General features: G+C 36.7%; 1 protein-coding gene across 3 annotated transcripts in view; it reads left to right on the forward strand.

The window, feature by feature from the left end:
• Window positions 1-24,687, forward strand: part of CDKL5 (cyclin dependent kinase like 5) — a 129,682-nt gene that overhangs the window by 69,284 nt on the left and 35,711 nt on the right. For all 3 annotated transcript variants that reach the window (XM_054272149.1, XM_054272151.1, XM_054272150.1), the window contains exons 4-9: window positions 6,031-6,076; window positions 8,588-8,724; window positions 11,703-11,823; window positions 12,945-13,004; window positions 18,335-18,425; window positions 22,736-22,925. In XM_054272149.1, coding sequence (XP_054128124.1) covers window positions 6,031-6,076; window positions 8,588-8,724; window positions 11,703-11,823; window positions 12,945-13,004; window positions 18,335-18,425; window positions 22,736-22,925 — 645 coding nt within the window. The remainder of the gene's footprint in view (window positions 1-6,030; window positions 6,077-8,587; window positions 8,725-11,702; window positions 11,824-12,944; window positions 13,005-18,334; window positions 18,426-22,735; window positions 22,926-24,687) is intronic.

A 24,687-nucleotide genomic window follows, 5' to 3' on the forward strand; every position in this document is an offset into this window, starting at 1 on the left:
CATTGTGATAACTCAGACATACTGTTCTGTCATTATTTATGAAAGACTCTGTCTCTTCCTAAAAATAAATTGGACTTTTAGATTAGAAAGTAATTTCCTGAAAGTTCTCCTATGCTAAGAGTTATATTGCTTAGATAAACCAAGTGTGAGGGTTTTAGCTGATAAACAGAAGAATTGCAGTTTTCTCAAGGGAGGAACAGAAGGCTGAAACAGTGAAGCATCTCTTGAGGGAAGTTCTCTTAAGTTTTTTATGTGTAGAAGAAGACACAGTATGCTGTGACTTCATATTGTCAAACTGTTTGAAAAAAGAAATTGCATCATCTTGCACATCTTTCTCTCTAGAGAATATTTTAATGTACTTCACTAGATTTTGAAAGGAATTGCCAGCAAAAATGTTGAGACAGCAGGAAGGTGGTGGTGTAAGGCAGAATGGAGATGGAGTCAGGACAGTGTCTGGGCAGTGACTTCAGGACCTGGCATAATTGCAGGTAATGATGCCTGTGACCTCTCAGAACATTCATTTCCTGGCATAGGTTAAAAAACTTTTGTAATTACAAATGTCATATTTATGATATATTTATCTGACTAAAATGCTAATATTTTGTTCCTGTTTTAAGAGTAAATTTGAAATAAATATTTGGTTGTTTGTTTTTTATTTTAAGTTTCATTTTAAGCAACTGATGAAAAATACTTTACCATATTGTAGTGGTTTTCTGGGCTTTTGTTGCCTTGTGGCTGACTGCTTAATGTTCTGGGATTTTGCAAAATCAAGATTATTGAAAAATCTGTTCTAAATACTTTAATGTTGTAGAACATATTATGCAATGTTTCTGCAAGTCAGAGAAAAATTGAACTACTTTGTTCTGAAAAGACATTAGCCATTGGATATGCTTGGCTGAATTTTTTTTATTTTTTTTTTACATGTGTGTCTTTCTTGTGGCAAATTAAATTGTACACATGTGATAATTGATCAGTGAGGATCAAACCAGGTTATTGCTCACTTCTAAATAATTTTTCTGACATGTGAATGCTCTATGTGAGTAGAGAATGCAATTGATTTAACTTTTTCTAACAAGTTTATTTTGGGCCTAAACAGCCTTACTCTTGTACTGATGGAAATGATGAAGCAACCACAGAACTTGCTATATCATATTTTGTTGTTTCACTTAAAACATCAGCATAAAATCCTGATGTGATGTACTAAATAGGACTTGAGTAAAGGCAGCAATATGCAGCTTGTGCATGGGTTGTGCTCAGCATTGACTGCTGCTATCTCTGCTCACATTTGTTGATAAGCATTTGTTCTTTTAGTTGCTTAAAAAAATCCATGCTTGAGAAATTCTTGTACTCATAGAGGGTGAGGCAGTAAAATTAGAGGTGAACAATGTAACTTTCAGAAGGTCAGTCTTACCTGTTTTTCAGAAATCTTGTTGTGTACCTGTGCTGTGTGTCAGTTTTTCCATGATTTGCAGAAGAAAAAGGGAGAAAAGTCCTCACAGAAACTTTGAAATAAAATAGGGACAAGCATTTAAAGGGATTTTTTTATTTTGTAACATGACATTTTCAAGAATAGGATATGTTTTCTCTTTCCAGACAAAAATGGTTGTTTTCTAAGATCCTGATTTGTGCTAAGCAGCATCTTTTTCCTTGAGTACTCCCATCAAGGATCTTTGAAGAAAACAACAGAGATATGTTAGTGTGCTGTTCTGACACTTCTGCCTTGTGCTGTATATAATTACAAATAATAAAAGTGATTTCAGTCATATAAATTTTGTAGAGACAGTGGAAAAATAGGGGACCTCTGTCCTTTAAATGAGATAAAATTAAATGATTTTGAATTAGGAAGTCTTCTAGTTTGATAGTGATGACAGGAAACAGCAGCTATGACAGTCTTGTGAGGAACCCTCAGAGAAAACCTTGTGGGTGGCAAGGAGCACAGCAGTGGAAATGCTCAGCTCTCGTAGCCATGCTCTCCTCTGTGGTTAAAGCGGCAGAGAGTAAGGCTTGTCCTTTCTCCAGAGGCAATTCCCACAGATATTTTGAGGTATAGGAAAGGACTGAGCCCTAATATGAAGTGATTCCTCCCTCCAGGGCTGGAGCTACCCTTTTCCCATGAGCAGGTATCTCCTTCCTCCTCTCTATCACTATATTTATAAGTAAAAGAAATTGAACAGAAATTTTTGTCTTAGCCTCATTAAAAGACATTTGCAGGTTTTTACATGAAGAGACATATTTTGCCCCATTTTAGACACGTGTAATCATGTAGTCTGAATAACCAGTTCCTGTACATCCTTAACTTTTATACAAAGTCTTTTCTGTAATATCAATCTCTTGTTGTATGTTTAATTTTAAAGCTGTTCTACCTGTAGTTTTATAACACAGTATGTTTATAATATACATGCCCAATAATCAGAGGTAGTGCCAGTGTTAAGAGAGATTTCACTTCTGTGTTTGCAATTTTGCTGTTGTTGTAAACTCAAATATTGAGGCCATAGTTTTTTTATTATAATGTGTAATGAGGTGCTTAGTAATAGATGTAGCTGAGTGAAGCAAAATCACAGCTGAGCAAACTCAAATTTTTGTACTTCATGATACAAGCTGGTAGTAGTACGTAGTAGAGATCAGAAAGGATTATATGAGTGTTTTCTTTCTTTGGCATTCATTGGAATCAAACATGGAATCAGCTAGTAGCAGCTTATCTACCTAGGTAATACATTGAATTGTCAATGACAATTTTCATGCTAGAAGTTGGATACTGAGCTATTGTACAAGTAGGTTTCCACAATCAGGTTTCCACAATCAGGCTGAACGTTATTTTCAGTAGCATTCTGTTTCATAGTGCAGTCTTGAATAAACACCCCTTGAAATGCAAAAAAACCCGCATTTTAGTGAATGACAATTCTATTTTGGAGAATTCCAATTTAGCCTGTTTTTGAAGAGCAGAAAACCAGTTCCAAAAAAGAGCTCAGATCTCCAAAATGTCCTGTAAGTAGACATTTAAGTGACAAAGTCTAAATTCTATCTAAAGAACCCTTCAGATTTGCCCAGAAGTCTGAATTATCACTATTGAATTTCTTGCTTCCTCTTCATTCCTCTGCTTTTCTTTGCATCCCCTGTTCTGTCCATCTTCTCAGGGCTCAGCAATGTGGTGTCTGTTTGCTTTGCACCAAGTGCCTGGTTTGAAACTTCAGGTTTAGCCTGTGTCTGACCAGAATGTCTCTCCTAACCCAGGAAGGGTATTTTACCACCTCAAATATATGCCTGCTGTATTCATCCATATACAACATTTATTCCATGTTTTCAATTCTGTATTTGCTTATGTTAAGGAAAATTATGTGCAATGGCTGATTCTGTTGCACAGTTTACATATGCTGCTGACCTGCAACATCATGCAGGGTACAGGAGACTGAGTTCTTGCTGGTTCCTTCCCCCAAGGAAGGATATTCTGTTTATGGATGACAAATTTGAGACAATTTTTTTTGAAATTTACACTTTTTATTTCTTGCATTTCTTTTTTAAAATGTGGTGGAAACCAGACATCTAGTTCAAAATTAGCAGGCGTAATGGAAATAGAGGAACATGGCATTTCAGATGGGTTATTTAATTTGAAACTAGTTTAAAATTATGAGGGGTGCCTGTTTTTTATGTCACTTCATATAAACCATTTAGTTGTTTTAAAGCACATGAGCAAGAACTGAGAAATGTGCACTTGGCTGCAGTTTTTTGTGCTGTCAGATGGAGCACCCCAGCTCTTCTGGAGGTGTTCTGCATCATAGGGAAGTTACAGACTTTTTGTCAAGCAGGTGCAATATATTTAATAATCTATACATAGATTCAGCTTCACCAGTAGCACATTCCTAGAGAATATAATTTACATAGGATGATACTCTCCAAGAAACCTAGACAAGAGTGTTCCTTGCTAAGATGGAATATAATGTTACTAGGGTGACTTAAAGCACCTATTGCCTAATCTCATTTTGCTGCTGTTTCCCTTTGGGTTATTTAAAAATTATTTGTTGGATTTTTTTGAAAAGATAGGGAAAGTGTCATGTATAACTTATTAATAGCTTATGACACCATTAATGGTCATTTCACTGGTTTAATGAAATAATAGAAGTCACAAAGCTTTGTAAATGAAAATTTCTTCAATGTTAGATTTTTTGGAACTGTTTGGGTAACTTTTTCATCCCTGTTATTGAGGTTGTTCTGTTCTTTTTGTTCCTAGAACCACTCATGCTTTAAGTACTGTAAATAGTTAGAATCCTCCAGGATGTTTGATAGCATATCTTACCCAAGTCTTTGAAAGACCTTGACCCAAGAGCTTTTAAAACTTAATTTCCAATGTAATCACATTCCATGTAATCAGGATATGGCAGAGAGGCCACGTGGACTAGTTTTCTTGAATGAATCAGAATTGCTGTCTCTGTGAAGATACATGTTTCAACTTCTGTATTTCTTTCAGTGGACTTACCTATTACTTTGACAATAAAAACACAGCCTTTTTGTAGCTGAAACATCTAGAAATTTTTCTTTTACCTCATGTGAAGTAGACATGTAATACTAATAGATAAATTTGGTTCATCTGCAAAGTGGTGTATGCAGGCTGTCTAAACATAAACATAATACAGTCAGCAGAAGCTTTTTAGGGCAATTACAGTGTTCCTTCAGTGGCTTAATTAGAACCTATCAGTAGATACCAGAAGTCAAATAAACTAAATTTACTCACCCTCTTAATGTTCCTTCATAGTACTACTCTTGCTAGAACTAGAATTAGTAAATATAACAAATATAACAATACTATAACTCAGTAGTAGAAATATAATTAGTAAAATAAGTCTCTCCGTTTATTTCAGACCATTCTTTCCATGTGCTTTTATTTTAATTGGCATCAGGTATTTTACAGGTTCATGTGTTAGAATTATTTGAAATGAAAAATGGGGTAAATGTTTGTGTTACTCAATAACTGGTTATGTGCATGTCTTCAGGTATTCTAGAATGGCTTCATTTTTATTGATGTCCTCCAATCTGGCCTTTGTATGCTGTAAATAGTGGGATATTGCTGTTTGTTTTTTTTTTAAACAGTAAAGGTGTGTAAGGTAGATCTAGCACATCAAGTACTCGGGTGCCTACTACACAGGTAGCCTCCTGCCTGTCTGCTCACAAGCCCTTACCCTGTGACTTTAATGTTTCCTCCACTTTTAATGTTTCTTCCATGTCCTGCTGCTAAAGTTCAGTGTCTGCATCATTGTATGAACAGACCTGAACTAGGCTACATTTGTTGGCTTCCTTTTTTGCATGTGCTAAATGCATTCCTGCTCACATAAGAGAGAAACTTAAACAGAAAAATGTATTAGTGAGTAGAGAATGCTAGAGGAATGCAAAGGCAGGTGGACATCAGGAAGTTATCCCTTATGACTGTTCAGTAAGCATCGTTGAACACTGCCACATGCAATTACTGATGCCCATTTTGGACAGATTTCCTTTAAGATGGCAAATTTTTAAAAGGAGGCACAGAGAAGCTACTTTTCTAATACTGTATTTTTTTGTGGATATTTGAACTTTGAAGCCCAAAAACTTTTGGCAGCCAAAATCACAGGTCTGACTATAAGTCTTATACTGGCACAGTATTTTCAGTTCACCTCATAAAGATAAGCACCCATATTCATACTGTGGTTAGATGAAAGATTGCTAGAGCTTCAGAATAACTAAAAAACAAAAGTCACAGGAAAAACAATTCTGAATATTTCTGTGTTATATATTACAAGGTGTGTAAATATGAACTTTTGGCATTTAACTCTATTGCTTTTGTCCTGGGGATCCTAATTGTGACATATCTGCTGTGTGTGGGTTTGTATTGCACTTGGCCTGATCACTGAGGTATTTCCCAGATTTTCAATTAATATTTTTGCATTGTGAAATTCCTTTTGGATGCTTCTTTTTTTTCTTCCTCTGATGTTCAGGGGAAAAAAAAGCAAGAGAAAATGCACAAAAAATCTTGCTCATTTGCATTTCTTTGCTTTTATTTTACAGGAGACACATGAAATTGTGGCTATCAAGAAATTCAAAGACAGTGAAGGTAATCTTTTCTGCTGCATGATCTTTAATATCTTTGCTCTTTGCCCCTTCACTGCAGACCCTGAGTACTCTGCAGCATTGCTGAGTTTGCTGAGAGGAAGGAAGAGCCAATTTCTGCAAGGATTAGTGTTGCTGGCAAAGAGGGAAGGCAGGACGCACAGAAATTGCTCTGAGTGCTCCACACACACATTCCTCACCCAACAGTAACAAACCCAAAGGACTGTACAAGACATGGTTGGTTCTCTGACCCACACTTGGGATCAGGGAATCACCATATCCATATCCATATCCATATCCATAGGCAGCACTGGCAATCAGCCATGAGAGCAGCTGTGTGCCTTGTGTGCATCAAAGTCAGCCCTGAGCCCCAGAGATCTGCACAAACAGAAGTGTCAGGTGTGAGAGGATGATCCTGGTGTGAAGTGATGCTGCTGTGGTTTGCTGTGTACTGAGGCTTCAGCCAAAAGTTAGCAATGGTGTTTAAAGAAACAGCAGACACTTTATTTTAGCAAACTTTCTGGTTTTGCTACCCTACAGGATTGCTGGTGGCCATGAAGGTGGTGTTGGTTACAAGGGCTATATTTTTCAGTCAGACACAGCAAAGTCTGATTTGCATCTTGTTTTGCACAGTGCAATATTTGCTTGGCAGGTCATTTTCCCAGACACTTGAAGAGTATGTTTGATAAATGTTTTAGCTCTGCTGTTCAGAAATCTGTTTTAAATCCCTGTCAAGAATGTAGAAGATAATTTAATTATGGTGACCATCTTTACCAGGTCACAAAAGTATCTCAGAATTGCTTTTTGGAACTTGCTGTGGCTATTCAGTACAGATCCTAGGAAGTAAATCTCAGTATTAAGCCCTAAACAGGATTATTGTATTAGCTTGTCTACCAAAAAATGAAAACAAAAAATACAGCATTGCCATTAGGTCTGGCTTTCCAAGGGTATTACATAATATCAGTTTACATGACTGATGACTGCTTTTCAGATTTGTAGCTAGTTGTTTACGAGTTTCTGGAAATACGACAGAAGTTCTTTTGATGGATTTGATTCAGCCCATTTCACATCTGTCTTGTTAATATGGTAGTTCATTAGAAGTTTGAATATACTGTAATTGTTTCTATTGACATTTTTGTTTCACTGAATTTTTGCCGTTGTTTGACATATGAATACTAAATGTGCTGGAAAGTGACTGTCTTTTTTATAGATGAGATTATGCAATCAGGCTGATGCAAGCCAACATCAAGCACTCAGTTTTAAAATGAAAAGATTTAGATTGCTCTAAATTATATATTTTTTTAATCAAAACATTTGTGATTATAGTATTTTGTTTTCCTTTTCCCTCCTGCTGCACTTCAATTTTTTATTTTCCCCCTCTATCTTCTGATGATGATTAGTGCATTTGCCTGACCAGTGTTATTGGCTCTCCCCTGCAAATATCTTCTGGCCTTTTGCCTCGGGAAAACAATTTCTTGTTTCTTCTTCCTCTAACTGTCTTTGTGGTACACAACCTGTAAATGTGATTTAGTTTTGAATTTATTCAAAACCAGCATTCCCCACTCTCTGTTGTAGATAACAGTCCTAAGTGATTAAGTACGCTGTTTCTATGTGCATGAGCAAATTTACTGAATTAATGGATTTCATTTTACTAAATGAAAAATAAAACCTAATAGTCAGGTTTGCTTCACATATCATTGCTGGTATCCTTTAGAACCTATTTAGTTCAGAGCCCCTTAATGATAAGCAGTGTATGAAGCATTAGTGAAGCACTCCTCCTTTCTTGAACACCTTTCAGACAATTAAATTGTCAAATCAGTTAAATTAAAATTAAATTTAATTAACGAAACAGGTAGATTTCTTGACTCCTTTGAATTAGATTCAGGACTTCGTTGCATCAATACTTACTCTACTGCCTCCTGTGACTGCTACACTGGTCTGGCATTGCTGTATTTCCTTTGACAACCACGTGGGGAACCTACAGAACTTAAAGATCTTCAGTCTTATAATTTTTCATGGCTTTTGGAAAATAAAATTATTTCAGAATCAACTGCATTTATTTGGTATTGGTCAAAGATGAATTTTGCATTCCCATGTTTCTGCTGAGGACAACCTTCCCAGTGGTTAATGTGTGTGTTGTGTATTTGTGGGGTATAGCATGTGCACACACATAAATGTTTTTTTGAAGCATGTTACTTCCCTTCATAATAAAAAAAGATAGAAATGCAAACAGTTTGTTTCTTATGGCTTTCTCTGCCACAGAAAACCTTTATGGAAGTGATGAGAAATCTGTGAGGGTTGTATAATAAGCACAGTCAGTATTTACCTCTCTTCCAATGCAGAAGTATGCAAACAGAGAGTCCACACTGGAAAATAATCTTTTTTTTTCTCAGTAGTGTCTAAAACCAGAGAATTTAATCAGTGGTTCAAAATGAATCTTTATAACGCTTTTTACTTGGAGGGTTTGTTTTCTTTTTTAATCAGCTTACTCTGTCACTTTTTCTTCACACTCTAGAAAATGAAGAAGTCAAAGAAACCACTTTACGAGAGCTTAAAATGCTTCGCACTTTGAAACAGGAGAACATTGTGGAGCTGAAGGAAGCCTTCAGAAGAAGAGGAAAATTATACTTAGTGTTTGAATATGTGGAAAAAGTGAGTTGAGTTTGTCGTATCCTTGCCACCATTATATTATCAGCTTACTAAAAAAGTCTTTAAAATTGCCTTTTTTAAGAAAAAAATTAAGTTATCCTAATCTCTAAAGAGAAGTAGCAGAAACTTTATTACAATATGTTGTGAGATGGCAACACTGATTACTGGTGTTCTTATGTCATGTCTTGGTATTTATTTTAAAAATTCTTCCATTTGTGAATGCCAACATGTTAAAAATTATGCAGACTGGAATACATGTGATTTGAAGAAAAATTTCCATCTGAACTCTTTAATCCAGTTTAATTGTAAAGCTGGATAACTGTCCTGTTATGTTGTGTAATGAGTCTTGACATAGTCTTTCAAAACAAGATCATCGACTTTTGACCTTGGAATCTCTTTCAACTTTCTCCACCCTTCCCTGTTAAAAATAGGATTTGTTTGTGTATTTCTGTAACAAGGCCACTATCAATAGTTGCTTAGAGGGATTTGGCAAAGACCACTGTCATTAACTCCAATCCTGACCTCATTTTGAAACTATTCCAAAATTTCCTTAAATTGGCCTACTACTGCCAAGCATCCTGATCTGTTTCCAGGGAGAAACAACCTAGAACAGATTGGTCTTTTGTCATTTTTGCAACCTTCCTGATGAAGGTAGACCTTCCCTCTGAATTCTAACCATTTTGCATTCTTCAGAGAAACACTTGGATGGTATTCAGATACACAGAGTGAAAGAAAATGCAGGTTTAAATATGTCTATAGCCTTCATGAGTTACTGTTCTTTTGACTGAAATTTTCATTTAATTTCCTGCCAGTGTGGTGTTGAGGTCTAGCTGAGTGCTAGTCCTCTGCAGTCAATTTTCTCTCGTCTAAAAATTTCTCACCCTAAAATGGTGTCTCTTTTACATCAAGTTGACAACTTATTTTGTAGTATAACTTAACTACATAATGTGAGATGACCTATATTAGCCCACAATTTGGCAGAAATCAGTTTTGGTTTCCACCAGCAGATCAGCAGTTTCTAATGTGGTGGATCTTACTTGGATCTGACATTCGAAGTTTAACTTGTTTCACCCATGTTCATTGTAATTGTTCCAGACACATGAAATGTCTTTGATCATGTACCAACTTAGAACATATATTTAATTTTCTGTTGTAGTTGACTTGACTGAACTATCTGGAGAAGTGGGTTGAAAGAGCAGCATAAATAAAAGATATTTAATTGATCTGATAAGGGGTATATATTGAAAAACTGGTTAAGATCAGTAAAAACACCAGGCTGCAATATCTATCATTATTTACATCAGAATAAAAGAATTTTGTAATAAAGATAGGCACCATGTCTGGTTTGTACATAATGTCATTTCTGTATTAATGTTCACCTTTCTTTTCAGTTAAAGTTTGAAATAAATGAACATTTCTTATTTTCAGAAGAAATTATCTTAAGTAGTGTCACCCATAGTTTCTTTGAAGACCAGGATGTTTCTGAATTCTTTGGATGAGGGAAAAGTAGAAAGAATTAAATAAAATGTGGTAGAGTAGACTAATCTTTTGTTTAACTGGTAATGAGCACTGTGTGTCCTTCAGGGCATGTTAACTCTGCAATACTGAAATCCAGATTACTTAAATTCACATTTAATCTAATCTCCTTTGTTCATCATCCCCTTAGTTAATGTCTTCATGTAGGATTATATCTTCCTGTGTTGATGCTATTATTTTGTTTTGTATTTGTAACACTAACTTCTTGACTTACTTATCCAGATCCACAGCCTTCTGTGTGGACAAGAATCTAACTAAAATTAATATGGTTTCTTAACTGAAAATTCCTTCCCTCAGATTTGAAGTGTGTTTGTAAGAGAACTCATGCTCAAGCACATACGTTCCAGTATTTACTCCCAAACTGCAAAACTTAGGAATATTTTCAAATATCATCAAAATCTCTACTGTTCATTAAAACATCTTTCAAGAGAAACCTCAAAAATTTTACTTTACAGCTAAAGAAAATGTTTGTCAAAGACAAGGTAAATTTACTTGTAATGAAAAATCTGCAAATGCTCAAATCCATAATTAAATTAGTTGTGCGAGGCAATATAGCCAAAATACTCTTATTTCAGTGTTCAGTAAATAAGACTTTTTTTCCTCTCTTCAAGTGGGCTGCTGCTGCCCATTATTATTTCAGAAATCAGCATACAAACTTCATTGTACTTCTAATTGTGCAAAATTAGAGACAACTGTTAACGTAATGGGAATCTAAGTGTTCTTTTTCAAAGAGAAAATGTACTAGTATAAACAGTAAGTTTATTTTCTTTCCTATTTATATCCACAAAATAGTTGGCCATAGTTGCTGTAGTGCCAAGATGTCCAAGATCACTACAACTGATCTGTAGCTATAGGATACTCCCTAGGTTTCTATTTATGCCCCTGTGAGGCATTTTTATATCTGTTACTTCATTTGCAGTGAGATGCTTGTGTTGTTTTACACCCATCCATATGCACATACAGTTGGTGATTCATGGTGGCCCTGCATGGTGTCAAAGTGGCAGAATTAACCTGATGAAGAGAGCAGTGTGTTAAACCATTGTTGAATATTTACAAAATGCTTTGATTTGCTAAACTTTTTGTATGGCCTCACACCTGACCTAGTGTTTCTGTTTAAGCAATGTTTTGTAACTCAATGACTCTTCAGGTGTTTCAGGAAAAGTGGTTTGATGGCAGTCTTTTAAGGACTTATGGTATATTTGTGGTTCACCTTTTAGGATTATTGTCTTCCTTTTAGGGTTATTGTCTTCCCAACTGTTTTCTCCAGAATGAAAACAGCTAGGAGAATACTTATGATTAAAATTCACTCCCTGAATGTTAAACTACTGATTTTCCATAGCTGAGCTCTTTAGCCCAAATATGTTGCTTCAAGAAGGCTGAAAGCATGTTATCTTCCAGCAGCTAGAGTCTAGCTCTTTTAAATGATGTGTCTTTTAAATGTTTAGAATATGCTTGAATTGCTAGAAGAAATGCCAAATGGAGTTCCACCAGAAAAAGTGAAAAGCTACATCTACCAGCTGATTAAAGCAATTCATTGGTGCCATAAGAATGATATTGTTCATAGAGGTAAGTGTGTACTTCTCCACATGGAATAAGGCCCTTTCTAGAGGGAAACATCTTACAGCTTGAAGTAATTTGCTTTTACCATAAATATAAGTAATTGCTTTCTATCAACGGAAAAAAAATGTAAATTTGGCTGAGTCTTAAATCTACTGCATGGCTCCAGATAATTTTAAAATGAAATTCATCTACGTAAAAAGTTTGCTGTCCACTGTCTTTGGGAAATGATAAGGACAGCATACTGAAACTGCAAGAACAGACAGTGTCTAAGAAAAAGGATTTCTTTTAAATGTTTCATGGCAATCAGTCATTTCACTTTTGAATCTGATAATAGAATATTAGAAGAAAAATAACCTAAAACTAAAGTCTTGTTCTACTTCTTGAGGCAGTTCCTCCCAGCTCCCGTGAGTTTCAGTTCTGTATATTTACTTTCTCCCTAAGCTTCAAGCACTTAGAGTACACATCTTGATGAATTACTTCATCTAGTTTTATGTACTTTATCCTGATTCAGTAAAATTGTATTTTGCTTTGTGACTTTGCAAGAGTAACATTTTAATTAGTATTTCCAATAAGATAAAATCCTCTCATAGTGTGCTTTTTATATTTAAGACCAGCATGATTCTGAAAATATTTTTAAAGTGTAATTTGAAAAACGTACCGTATGTATAATAGAGGAATGAAAAAAGGGCTTAAAATTGGGCAAGACACTTTTTCTAAAGAAATTACAAGAGGTGATCAAATGATCATTATAACTGAAAATGTTGAGCACAACATACTTAATGTTGTATTGGTTAACTGGATAGTTGAATATCAGTCCTTTCTTTTATTATTTTGCAATATGAAAGATGGATATTGGTTTTCTGCCCAGGAATATCTGTAAGCACATTTTATCTTTCCATATTTTGTTGGGAAACACTTTAGAAGACTTCAAAAGGCAGAAAATTAATTCTGCCTGTTCACAAACTGAATTGCTGGGAGCTGTTTCAGCAGTTGCTCTTGTAATGCTTCATTTATGATTGCATGAATATCTCTAAATAAGTTATAATGATATAATATTTGTTGACAAAGTCCAAAATTGAGAGAAGTTAATAGCTTTTTTTCTCTTTCCACCCACTCTGATACTTCAGATATCAAGCCAGAGAATCTCTTAATAAGCCACAATGATGTTCTGAAGTTGTGTGACTTTGGTAAGTTTGGAAGATACCTGTTACTTACCCTTTTAAAGAAAATCTCTTGCAGTGCAGTTTTGCCTTATTTTGTAAGAGTTCTGCAGTATGTACTGTTTAAAAGTCTTCTAGCAGTCAAAAGTGATTACTGCTTCAAGCTTGGGGCTAGTATTTTAATTTGAAAGAATTCTGGTCTTAATTTGCATACCCTGTGAAATACCTGTGTTAACATGTCTATAGAAACACTGCATTTCTCCCTGCCTGTATTAGACAAGGTTTCTGCTTTTCACATTGCTGAGGCTCAGCTGAGAGGAGCGCAGATGATGAGCTCATCAGGAGGCTGGCAAAACTATAGGTTTATCTGGCCTATGTATTAAAAAGAAGATAATTATTACTTGTTTAGTAAAGACACAGTACACTTGTACTTTCCGTGTATTTTTTGAGCCATTGGCTTTTGTGGAATGTTATGTGTGCATTTATAGATTTTTTTGTTACATTAACTAAGGAATCACATATCCAGCTGTGATTAATGACAGAATGACTGGAGGTCAGAGTCAGAGCTGTACATGTTGGGTTAACTTTGATGTTTTCTGACCTACCAATGCCTGTTTAATGTCAGCTGTAAGGCTTTGAAGAATCATCACCCAAGTACAAGGCGAACTTTGCCCACGTGAGTAATCCAAGAAGACAACAGGGCAGAATGTTCCAACAATCTGTATTTTTATTCTAAATGCTACATAAACACAGAATAAAATATTGTTCCCTCTGAAAAGCCTACAGTTTGGCTTGGTAAATAAAAGCCAATTCCATAGTGTTTCCTCAAGGGCACTTTTCAGTAAGAACAGTTTAAAAGCTGCCATTTCAAACTTCTGCAATTTTGAATGAAAAGAAGAGCCACTAACAAAATAAATGAAAATAGTTCTTAAGGAAGACAAGAAAGGTGTTTGTCATTTGCAGTGCTGCTTATTTCTTTTAATCCTAAAGGCATTTTTGCTTAAACACTCGGAAACAATAACCATTCTAGGAAAAACCTTAGAATATTTATGTAAGTCTATGTAAGTTCTTTGCATTCAGTGCCATTTATTCTGCAGTGTAAGGTACTGCACAGCTCTGACAGAACATCAGGATACTCTTGTGTGGTGCTCTTGGTGCCTTTGCCTTTCTGGCACCCACAGGCCTCCTGTCTGCACGGCTGTGGTTGCCCTCCCTCACCTTACACTGATTATCAGGGTGTTACCCCTGCCAAGCAAACCCCTCTGAGGGACCAACCCACTGGCCTGTGCAGAGCGAACAACCAGCACAGGCTGTGCCCTGCACAATGCATGCCCAGTCTGGGCTAACCTCAGCACAAGCCAGTGGGAGTAAGGAGCATCAGTGGGTCATTGTGGGAGCTGTACACCCCACGTCTTCTCTGCTTGTAGATAATGCCATTAGAGTTGTCACATGGCATCAGCTGACAGATCTCTGCATGGGAACTTGTGTCAGCATCCACTGTGCAGCAGAATTGCAGGAAAATAAAAAGCCAGACAAATGGTATGCTCATGTTTTGGACATCAGTTTTTGCACAGATAGAGATGGTGTGATTTCTGCCAGCGGTGCTGCTCTCTGTGGTCTGTTGGCTTTCTGTGTGCTCCAGCCACGTTCTCTTTCTGCTGCTGGAAAAGATGTGCAGTCACAGTGTACTCAGAGTGATCAGCATAATATCAAGGCAGGAAAACTGTTACAGGTATTTCTGTGGTTCTTAATATTCTTGTGGGTTAGTTTTAATTTTAATTGTCCTTTCAGGTTTAGTTGAATTTAAAATTCTGAGGAACTCTTGTAAGATGGAATCAGTTTTAATTTTTTAGTGTTATTACTAATTGACATAATTGCTAGTAGGTTAAGCTATTACTGTAAAGTACATGTCAGAATGGTGTTAACCACAAGTGTTTCCTGAACATGCAGAGATTAGGATATAAGGATTTGCCTTGTAGCATGTTATGATATCCTGTCTGACTAGCTTGCTTTATTCTGTTTTGGAACACGGGTACAATGTCACTTTCCTCATGTGATTACAAATACGAAGAAAAGGATAATGGATCCCTTTGCGATAGCCCAGTGGACAAAACCAGTTTGAACAGAAAAGATCATAAATTTTTAATGAGATAATTCTTCATAATCCTTGTGCCATGTGTTCTGTACATACCGTGCTAAATAAAATTGAGATTGGTTGTTGTGTTTGCCTGGACACATGTTGTGTGGGTGTCATTTCTGCCAATAGAAGTGGAAAAAGAGAACAGTACAAAGTGCTGATTACAGGAGATGCATCTGACTGTTGGAAATAATTCAGTTTTCTGACTAGTGTGTTTTGCTTTTTCAACACCAGGCCTTCAAAATTGCTTGTTTTAGCAACCTCTTAATTTCTCTATGGTGTTTAGGCATAGAAATCGTGAAACAAGGGACTGGAAAAGACCTCAAGAAATCCTCTAGTTTTTCCACCTACTCAAAGAAAGGATTAAGAATGTCTGTGTCATTCTTGACAGGTGTTTGCTTAGTATATTCTTAAAATTCTGAATAATGGAGGTTCCCTAGTGTTCCTAGGCATCTATTAAAGTACTTAGATGTCATTAAGATTAGAATGCTTTACCTTGTATCTAACTTAAATGTACCTTGTTACTCTGTAAGAAAGTGACAACCTCCTCCTTTTTTTTCTTACATGTTTTTCCTTGACATCTCTCCTACCATGTTCTGAGTTGTTTAAAGTCCTTTCCTGAAATTTCTGATTTTACTTTTTTCTTTCTGCAGCACGATGCCTTTGCAAATGCTATTGATTTCATAGTTACTCTCACCCAAATCTCCTATCTTCATCTTCTAATCTGTTCCTGCTTGCTGTTTAGAGTTGATCTAATCTCCCTAGCTTCCTTCTCTAATTTCTATATTCCTGATACCTCAGCACAATTTCGAAGATGGAAAAATAAGCAAACTCCATCATAACCAGAAATAATTGTTCCCATAGAAAGATGTGTTTTCCTGAACTGTTAGTTCTGTCCATCATCTCTCTGCATGGTGTCATGGGGTCAGGGCAGATTTAATCTATAAAATGCATCACCCAACAGTAAGGAGGTGACACTGAAGCTCACGATGATCACTTTGCTTTCTGTCTTGCCACATCAAATCCATGCTGCTCCTGGCCTGTAAAGTTAGGGGTTGATTTTTCCGGCTGCATTGGCTGTTTCTGGACATAATAGCTCCTGGACATAATAGCTCCAAGTTCAGATGGACTGGCCTGGAAGGAGGAGGATGAAACTTTCACCTGTTGATTCTTCTGATGCACAGGAGTTCATGTGCTACCAGATTCATGTGTTTCATCAACACATATATTTATTTCTATTATGTGACAACTTTTTTCCTTTCTTCCCCTCCCCCTTTCAGCCTGGGGTTTCCCACATTTTGACTGTCCCATTTCTTTGGTGTAGCTCCTGATTATCTTCCTTCTTTTCTTTGAACACATGAATGAAAGATTTTCCACTGCCAAGATTAATCAGATAGCTTGTAATTTGAAACAGAAATGGGGCTGCCTAAGCAGTTCTAAATATAGTAATATTTCAAAATTCAATCAATCCCCATGTTAAAAGTTAAAAAAATCCGTTCCACCTTTTCTGCAGCAGCACCAGTTATGTTCATTGGACTTTATGGGAACAGATATGAATTCTTATGTTTGAATAGCTTTGAAATATCCATTCCTCATCATATTCATCCCATCTTTTACTTTACTAACACTTGAAGTGAGAGTATCTTGCAAAAAATAACAGCTGTAACCTATGTCATTAACAAATTTAAAATTGTTTTCTATGGTCACTAGTCTAATAATAACAATCTGCATCCAAATTTTTACTTCATCTTGTAGTAAATTAGTATTCCACAGGGGTGAGTGGAATTGGGCTTCATGCTCAGCTTTGCACTTTCAGAATACTAAAAGCAATTTTAAAGCTTTTTAAATTACAACCTTACAGAACATAGTTGAATGGAAAAGGCAATTTTGGCAGCTTCTGCAGAGGAACTCAGATATAAAGAAAAACATGTATTGCATTTAAGTAGCACTTACTGAGTCAGTAAATAAAGTTATGCCTTATTCTTCTGCACCACTTTGGAATTTTTACTATTTCTTCATTGATCATGCAATAATGGAAAGATTTACAGTGATTTCACTGAAGGGAATTTTGAACTGTGTTTTACTGCCACATCCCAATAAGAAAGCATCTTGGAAATGCTGCTTCTGCATTTCAGTCCCAAAAGTTTGTCTCATTTTGAGCTTTAGTGAGGAGCTGACACATGTGGAGCCTTGCTGCTGAGATCTGTCTGTCTGTCTCACCTAATTGTTAATAATTTATTTGAAAACAGTAAGACTTGATACTTTTTGAAAATTGTGCCAATATCTGTCCTGGAGTACTGCTACATTAAAAATTCATTATTGTGGTGCTTGGCAGACTTTTAATGAATGGAGGAGAATGAAAATAAAAGTTCAAATTATTCCTACAAATGGATTTTCCAGACACTTGTCTGTCAGCCAGTGGTCATAACTGAACACCTTAGGACAGTAGGGAAGTTTTGGTACAGTTGCAAATAAGTATATGTTTTAATTTTTTTTTAAATTCTTAACAAAATTATGTGGATAAAGAAGTTAATTTGGACATTCTTTCTGATCCTAATTCATGAAGAATCTTGTTGTGAATATGATACTAAAGCAGTTGGGAAGCCAAAACATGTGGAGTGAGCCAGGTATGGATATAAACAGTATTGCTGTTTTTCCTAGACTCTTGCATTTTACAGTTTTGAGGAGATGACCATTTTCCTTGCCAAGCCCAGGAGGGAATGTCCTTAGATGAGAATAATATGTCATTTTTTGACCAGTTTAAAAAATCAAAGACAGTAGTAGTTAGGATCAATGACCAGAAGAGTCTAGTACACGTGCATGTGTAATGTTTCTGAATTTATGAATCTTGTTCTGCAAACAGCACCTCAGTGAGATTTAGTGTAATATTTCAATAGCTGACATGGCATACTGACGGTTAACTTTTATCAGTCTGTTTTGATTACATAATAGCATACAGAGTAATGGCAAAACCCCACTGACTTGTGAGATAGCACACAAGTAAGGGAGTCAATAAAGCAGACATGCTGACTTTCACTGTTGTATCAATAAAAGCTTGCATTTCAGTAGACAAGCAGTTGTTGGAGACATCATTCTGCAGCAGGGGTTGTAAACAATTTGCTTCTATATAAATAACATGACCTCTTCCTGCCAAAATCAGTTGTGATACAGGTATTGTTTTTAAAATGGGATACAATCTTTCTCACTGTCTCTCTGACAGGCTTTGCTCGGAATCTCTCTGAAGGAAGCAATGCTAACTATACAGAGTATGTGGCTACCAGATGGTACCGCTCACCTGAACTCCTGCTTGGGTAAGTACACTTTGAGAACTGCCATAATAAACCTCTACTGATTCTAAAAGGGTTTTCAGCACCTTTTGTAAGCTTTGCCTGTGGAGAACTGAGTTTGATTTAAAGGCACGGTTTCAAGAGCTTCCAGATTTTCATTAATTTTTGTTCATTTCCAGTAAGTCAGTATGAATCATCGACATATTGACCTGTCTTGAGCTGAGCAGTGTTTAACTGATCAAAATATTAAGCTGAATTATAAAAGATGTGCTTTCAGCTCCTGCACCCCATCCCCAGCTCTTTCAGAAGAGGATTCCATGGTAGTCCTCTAGCCTGGAATGTTCCATCAGCCCTGTGGGAACATCCAATGGCAGGACAGCTTTCACAGTGGAACATTCCTTGTTATCTTCAGCCTTTGTGTCAGAACTATATTAGGAAGAAATTTTTTTGCTCAGAGGTGGTGAGGCTCTGAACAGGTTGCCTAGAGAAGCTGTGGGTGCCCCATCCCTGGCAGTGTCAAGACCAGGCTGGATGGGGCTCTGAGCATCCTGATCTAGTGGAAGGTGTCCCTGCCCAGGTGAGGGGGATTGGAAGGAAATGATCTTCAAAGGTCCCTTCCAACCTAAAACTTTCTATGATTCTGTGCTGTGATTTTCATTTGTAGTTACCCTTTGCCAGCCCTGCTGAAGTCACTTAAAAAGGAAGGTGCTAGCTTTTTACTCGTTAGGAAGAATTTATTGAAGGATGCTGTATAAATCATTTTAATAAAGCACTGAGAAGTTAGCATTGCATTGACTGCAGAGTATTAGTATTAGTTACATGAGTAGCCAGAAGATTTAGTATTGCTCCTTTATTCATCTGTAAAATGAGCATTTTACTACCTCACAAGGTAAAACAGATTTTGAGATACTAAATGAACAAATTCATGAGACACTAATGAACAGATTCATGAGATACTAAATGAACAAAATCATGAAATACTAAATGAACAGATTAATGAGATACTAAATGAACAAATTCAAGGGCAAAGAAAGAGGAAAAATTGGAGATCTGTGATATGTGATCTTCCCATTACAGTCAAGTTAAACAGAGCATTAATCTAAACTACATGAACGCTCTCCTAGAATACAATTCCAATATACAGTGCATGTGTATTTATATATACATATTCTTAAAACAAGGAACTGTTAGCCACAGGATGACTCAAAACATTTCTGGTCACTCCTAAGAGTCTTTAAGCACCATGTTAAGTGCTCCTGGGAAACAAGACTTTGTTGGAACATTTGATTAACACTGAGCTAGATATTTTTTGGACAGGTGAATAATGAAGTAATAATTACTCTGTCAATAAAGTCATCCCAGTGTTCCCAGAGCTGTGCTAATCTTAATCAAATTTGTTGGCAGTTGTTTTCTTATGTGCATAATAGTATCTTAAAGTTGCTATTAAAAAACTCGAAGCTCAAATTTTCACTTTTTGGAGAAAACAGTAAAGCTTCCAGTGAAGTGTGTATGTACATTTATAAGTATAAATAAAAGACTTGGAAAAATAGCATAAATTTTGACCTTTTTAGATACAAACAATTTTTTTCTATCTCTGTTAGTAATGAGGATTTAGGAGGAAAGACATGAAAAGCTTGACAGACATAGTATTACTCTGACCTGCATTTTCTGAAACTGTTTTGTTGGCAGAGGAAGTTTAGCACGAATTATGTCTGTTTGTAGTTGACTAAATCTGTTTGATTAGCTTGTAGAGAAAGGGAGGGGATTTGCGTATTTAATGTTTCAGTTGTGCTGGTGTATGTTTTTAAAGCCAAGTTTTTCTGGCAAAGTGATGCCTGTTTCTTGGCAATCCTGTTCTATTTCCCAGGCATTCATCTTTCCCATTCCCCCTTTCCTTACATTTACCACATTTTTATAAGCATCTAATATTCAAAAGTCTTCACGGGTTTATTAACTACATTCAGTTTAACAAATACAGTTTTACTTTTTCAATTTTGAAAATGTGTCCCAGAGAGGTTTCTGTTTAGTGATAACATTCAAGACTTAAATTTCGGGAGACGAAAGAAATTGCCCCATAATTATTCACAGAACATCTAAAATCTACTCATTTTGGAGAGCCTCAGGTAACTGCTGTTAGTGGAGTACTCTGTACCCTTTGATGACAAAATATTGCTAAAAGCCAGTAGATTTTAAAGCATTCTAAATTACTAGATGAAAACATGTTTTGGAGAATCTAACAAGTACAGGCATAGACTGTAGTGCTTCTCAGGTACGGTCTGTTTGTGCTGCTATAGGAGTTATTTTCATTTGTCCAGCCATGTCACTCTTGCATTTTTGTGTCTGCTGTGATCTGACCAGACTGATCCTGGCAATCAGCAGAAAAGAAGTCTCGAGTTTGCCTTTTCAAATAACAACGTTGCAGGTTGTGCTGCCTTAAGAAATGGCTGTTTTCTGATTTGTTAGTTTGACTACAGAATAATAGTGAAAAGTTCTTAACTGTAGTTCAGCTTCCTTTGTTCTTGAGAGCAAGGAAAGGTAATGGTCCATGCCTCAAAGGAGTTTTAGCCCATCCCTCAGTTGTAACCCTAGCTCGTTCTACACTACCCCAGCCTGCAGCAACCTTTTCCCCATTTCCCATTTTAGTGGAGAAAACTGTTTTAAAGGAGTTGCAAACAAAGATGTACTTGGGTTTTTGTCATAATAAAAGGGGCAGATTTTTACCTGTACTCTCACTGTTTTGCCTACAGAGCCTTGGCTTTGAAGCCCATTTTTTGCCTGTGTTGCCTTGTGCACTGAGACAAACTGGGCCTTACTTTGAGTCATTCTGACCTGGTGGGTGGTTTGGACTAGCAGCACCCTAGAAGGGTCAAACACTGAGTCTCAGCAAATCCACAGGGATCCACTGTGCAGGATTATGAACCCCAAACAAATAATAAGCCCCACTGAGCAGTATTGGTACATGAGAATTGTGACATGGTCTGCTTTGCCTCTGGTGGTTCTTTGTTGCAGTCTCTTCCAGTGGGGCACAGTTTTCATTTTGGGATGGTTGTTGTGAGAGGAGTACAGTGTCTTCTGGCACATTCTCTAAGGCAAGTGGTTCTTGAAGTTTTGGTGTCTTACTTCAGCCTTCTCAGCTGCCACAGAGTCCTGCAGCAGTTCAGCAGTTTCACTTGGGCTATTGTCCAGCTAGAAATGCTTTCTCACCTTCACCTAAAGGGTTTACTGTTCCTCTGTCCAGGTGTCCTCCCCACAAGTGGAGTAAATAATCATGAGTAATCAATGGGGAAGAGTCAAACTATATATATATATATATATCTATCTCTATATATATTTTTTTTTTAATTTTTTTTTTAGTTTGAGGATGTTTTTCTCTAAACATCATAATCAGCAATATAAGGAAGGAGCAAAGGACACAGATTTAGGATAGGATTTGTCACCTGCAACTCTTGGTGCTGTCTTATTCCAGAAAAAGGCAAGCCAGCTGTAACTTAAATCTCTTGAAACAGAGTTTGAGTTACTGGATTACACATTTCAAAAAGAAGAGACTCAGTGAAATATGTTTTCAGTTCAATCTTTGTTCCAGATTTTTAATTTATATGCCTTTTTTGACATGAAAAGCATTCCCCCGTCATTTTGTCCAAAATCTAAACATTTGAAAGACATTATTGGAATAATATGGGTGTTTACAAATTTTTTTTATTAATTCAGCAAGCAAGAATTTGGGTGTATAAAAAAAAGCTCTCCCCAAACCCCAGCCTGTGCCTTTGCTCCCAAACAGGAATTACTTTATGATGTTTTCATTCCTTCCTCACTTGTTTTTCTATCAAATAGTTTTCAGGAGAACTCTGTTTTCTCCCTAATTAAAATTTTTGTGTATAAATGCTGAAATAAAGATTTCTTATAATTTCTCTTTTCCCAGTGGCCAGACCCAGGATGCCCCTCCACCTATTAAGCACAATCAAACAAGAGATGTAGTGCAGGAACAGAGTGCAGGCATGAGCTCTAGAGAGAAGGGAAGTTAGTGGTAGTTTAACTGTGAGTAGAGAATGCTTTGTAGTCAAAAAGATTATTCTTGTATGTAAGATTTTTCAAAAAGAACAAGGTCCCTGGGAGCACTTGAGAATCCATCTCCTGCCTTTTCAAGCAGTGATAGATACATCAGGAAATCTGGGGTAGAAACAGAGGGCTTGATTTTTGAGGTAGTTTCTTAAAAACAAAGTTTGTTTTTCTGTGTTGTGAGGGGGAGTGCCATGGGGAATATGGCCAATGGATTGAAGCAGCTCAGTAAGCAGGCAGTGGCAGTGGGTGACAAACACTTTCTTTTGGCTTGGCAGAGCCCCGTATGGCAAGGCTGTGGATATGTGGTCTGTAGGCTGCATCCTGGGGGAGCTGAGCGACGGGCAGCCGCTGTTCCCTGGCGAGAGTGAGATTGACCAGCTCTTCACCATTCAGAAGGTGCTGGGCCCGCTGCCAGCCGAGCAGATGAAGCTCTTCTACAGCAACCCACGCTTCCACGGCTTGCGGGTAGGGGGAAGCTTTGTTCTTTTTTCTTGTTTTTCTTATTTACTTGCGTGAGGTGCTGCAAAGGTTCTTTACATTTACGTTGTGCGTTATCTGCTGCCTACGTTTCTGGGTAAGTATAGGATGTAGAGATTATAAGGCATTCATAAGTCAAAGCAAAATTCTGATTACACCAGAAGTGAGTATTGTAAGTACATTTGTTTTCTTTTTAAAAGTTGTTTAAAGATTTTCTTCCATTTCTTTGGTATTTTTGGCATGCAATTTACGTCTTATACCCAATCTAACATTGCCCAGCCAGGTTTGCACTGGAAAGTTTAGTGGCAAAGCTCTGTAATGTTGTCATTATGGTGTGGGAGTTCTGTTGTCGTTACATTACAAGGGTTCCATATTGCCAGAGTTTCATACCTCATTGATGTTTCTCGCAGGCAGTTCCTCTAGGCACTGACTCTTCCTCATCCTCACAGCAGCCAAATGACTCCAGCTCCCCTCAGCCAACCACTCCACTCTTTTATAACACTCTTCTCATTGGCTACAGTGTGGCCTGTTAACATCAGGCCTGCTCCTAATCTTTACTAATTAACCCAGCTGCAACTCTTTAGGGGATAAGATTACTTTCTATACTACCTTTATTTATTTATATTCTATCCCCCTACACTGTAAGATCAGGATGTGGAAAATTCAGGACTGCTGTCTATAAGCTAGTTTGTTGGGAAAATCTGAGCTGTAGATGCTACTATCATGCAGAAGAGCTTTCTGCCTTTTGACTTACATTCCTGGGGAGTTCATGTAAGTCCCTTGAGTAAAAAAGCTCTTCCTGCTGACAGCATTGTTCTCTTCAAGGGTTTGCCAATATAATACAATGACAGAGACTCACTGGTGTGAAATTCTACCCAAGCTGGGATATGCAATATGGCAAAATACCAGAATCAATAAATAAGTAATAGCTCTGTTACTTTTAACAGTACCTGGTCAGTGATTGTACTCATGTTTCCTTGTAATTCAGTTTTGATTGTCCTTTCTTTATTGATGAATGTTGCTTGGAAAGGTGAGTTTATAATCTTGGTAATATTCTGAAATCAGTAGTGTAAATCATATGAGGAGATGTGAAGGTTTTAGGAGACCTGATCTGTGCTAAAGACTCAAGATTTGAGTTTTTACTCCAATAAAGAGAAAATGTGAGAATGTGAAAGGGAAGGAATGGGGACCTAGTTCTCTTAAAGCATGTTCAAAGTTGCCACAAATTTGTTTTAGCTAACAGTGATAAGAAAAGAGTGGGCTTAAGGTATTAGGGTATTTATTTTAGGTATAAGAATAACTAATTCTGAAGAGATTTTGTTGAAGTTTGTAGACCCTTCAAGAGTGGAGGGTTTAAAAAAATTATTAGACAAGCATTTCTTCCTTTTATTTCATCCTGTTTAAAACAGTGGGTTGGATGGTGTTTTTGTATGAGAAATTTATAACCCCTTCTCAGGAAAGCAATGTTTTAAAAATTGTAAGCAAAATAAATTATTGCCTCTTCAACATCATTTTACAGCATTTCTGATTGTGCAGTGTAATCTTGTTTGTATAAATGCTCTGTGATGTCTTAAGATGAAATATCTTTGTTTTGTAGTTTTAAAATACAATAATTCAAGAAGACAGCACAGACTAATGTGATTAGCACAAGGTTCAGAGTTATGAGTCTCTGTTCTCATCCTGGATCAGTGGTTTAGTGCTTGGCCTCAGACCTGTTCCTGCCTTCTTAGTCCCATCTGTAAAGTCAGGA

This window comes from Melozone crissalis, unplaced genomic scaffold, assembly GCF_028551555.1.
Source record: "Melozone crissalis strain CALT ecotype California unplaced genomic scaffold, PUWL_Pcris_2 ptg000013l_1, whole genome shotgun sequence".
NCBI lineage: Eukaryota > Metazoa > Chordata > Aves > Passeriformes > Passerellidae > Melozone > Melozone crissalis.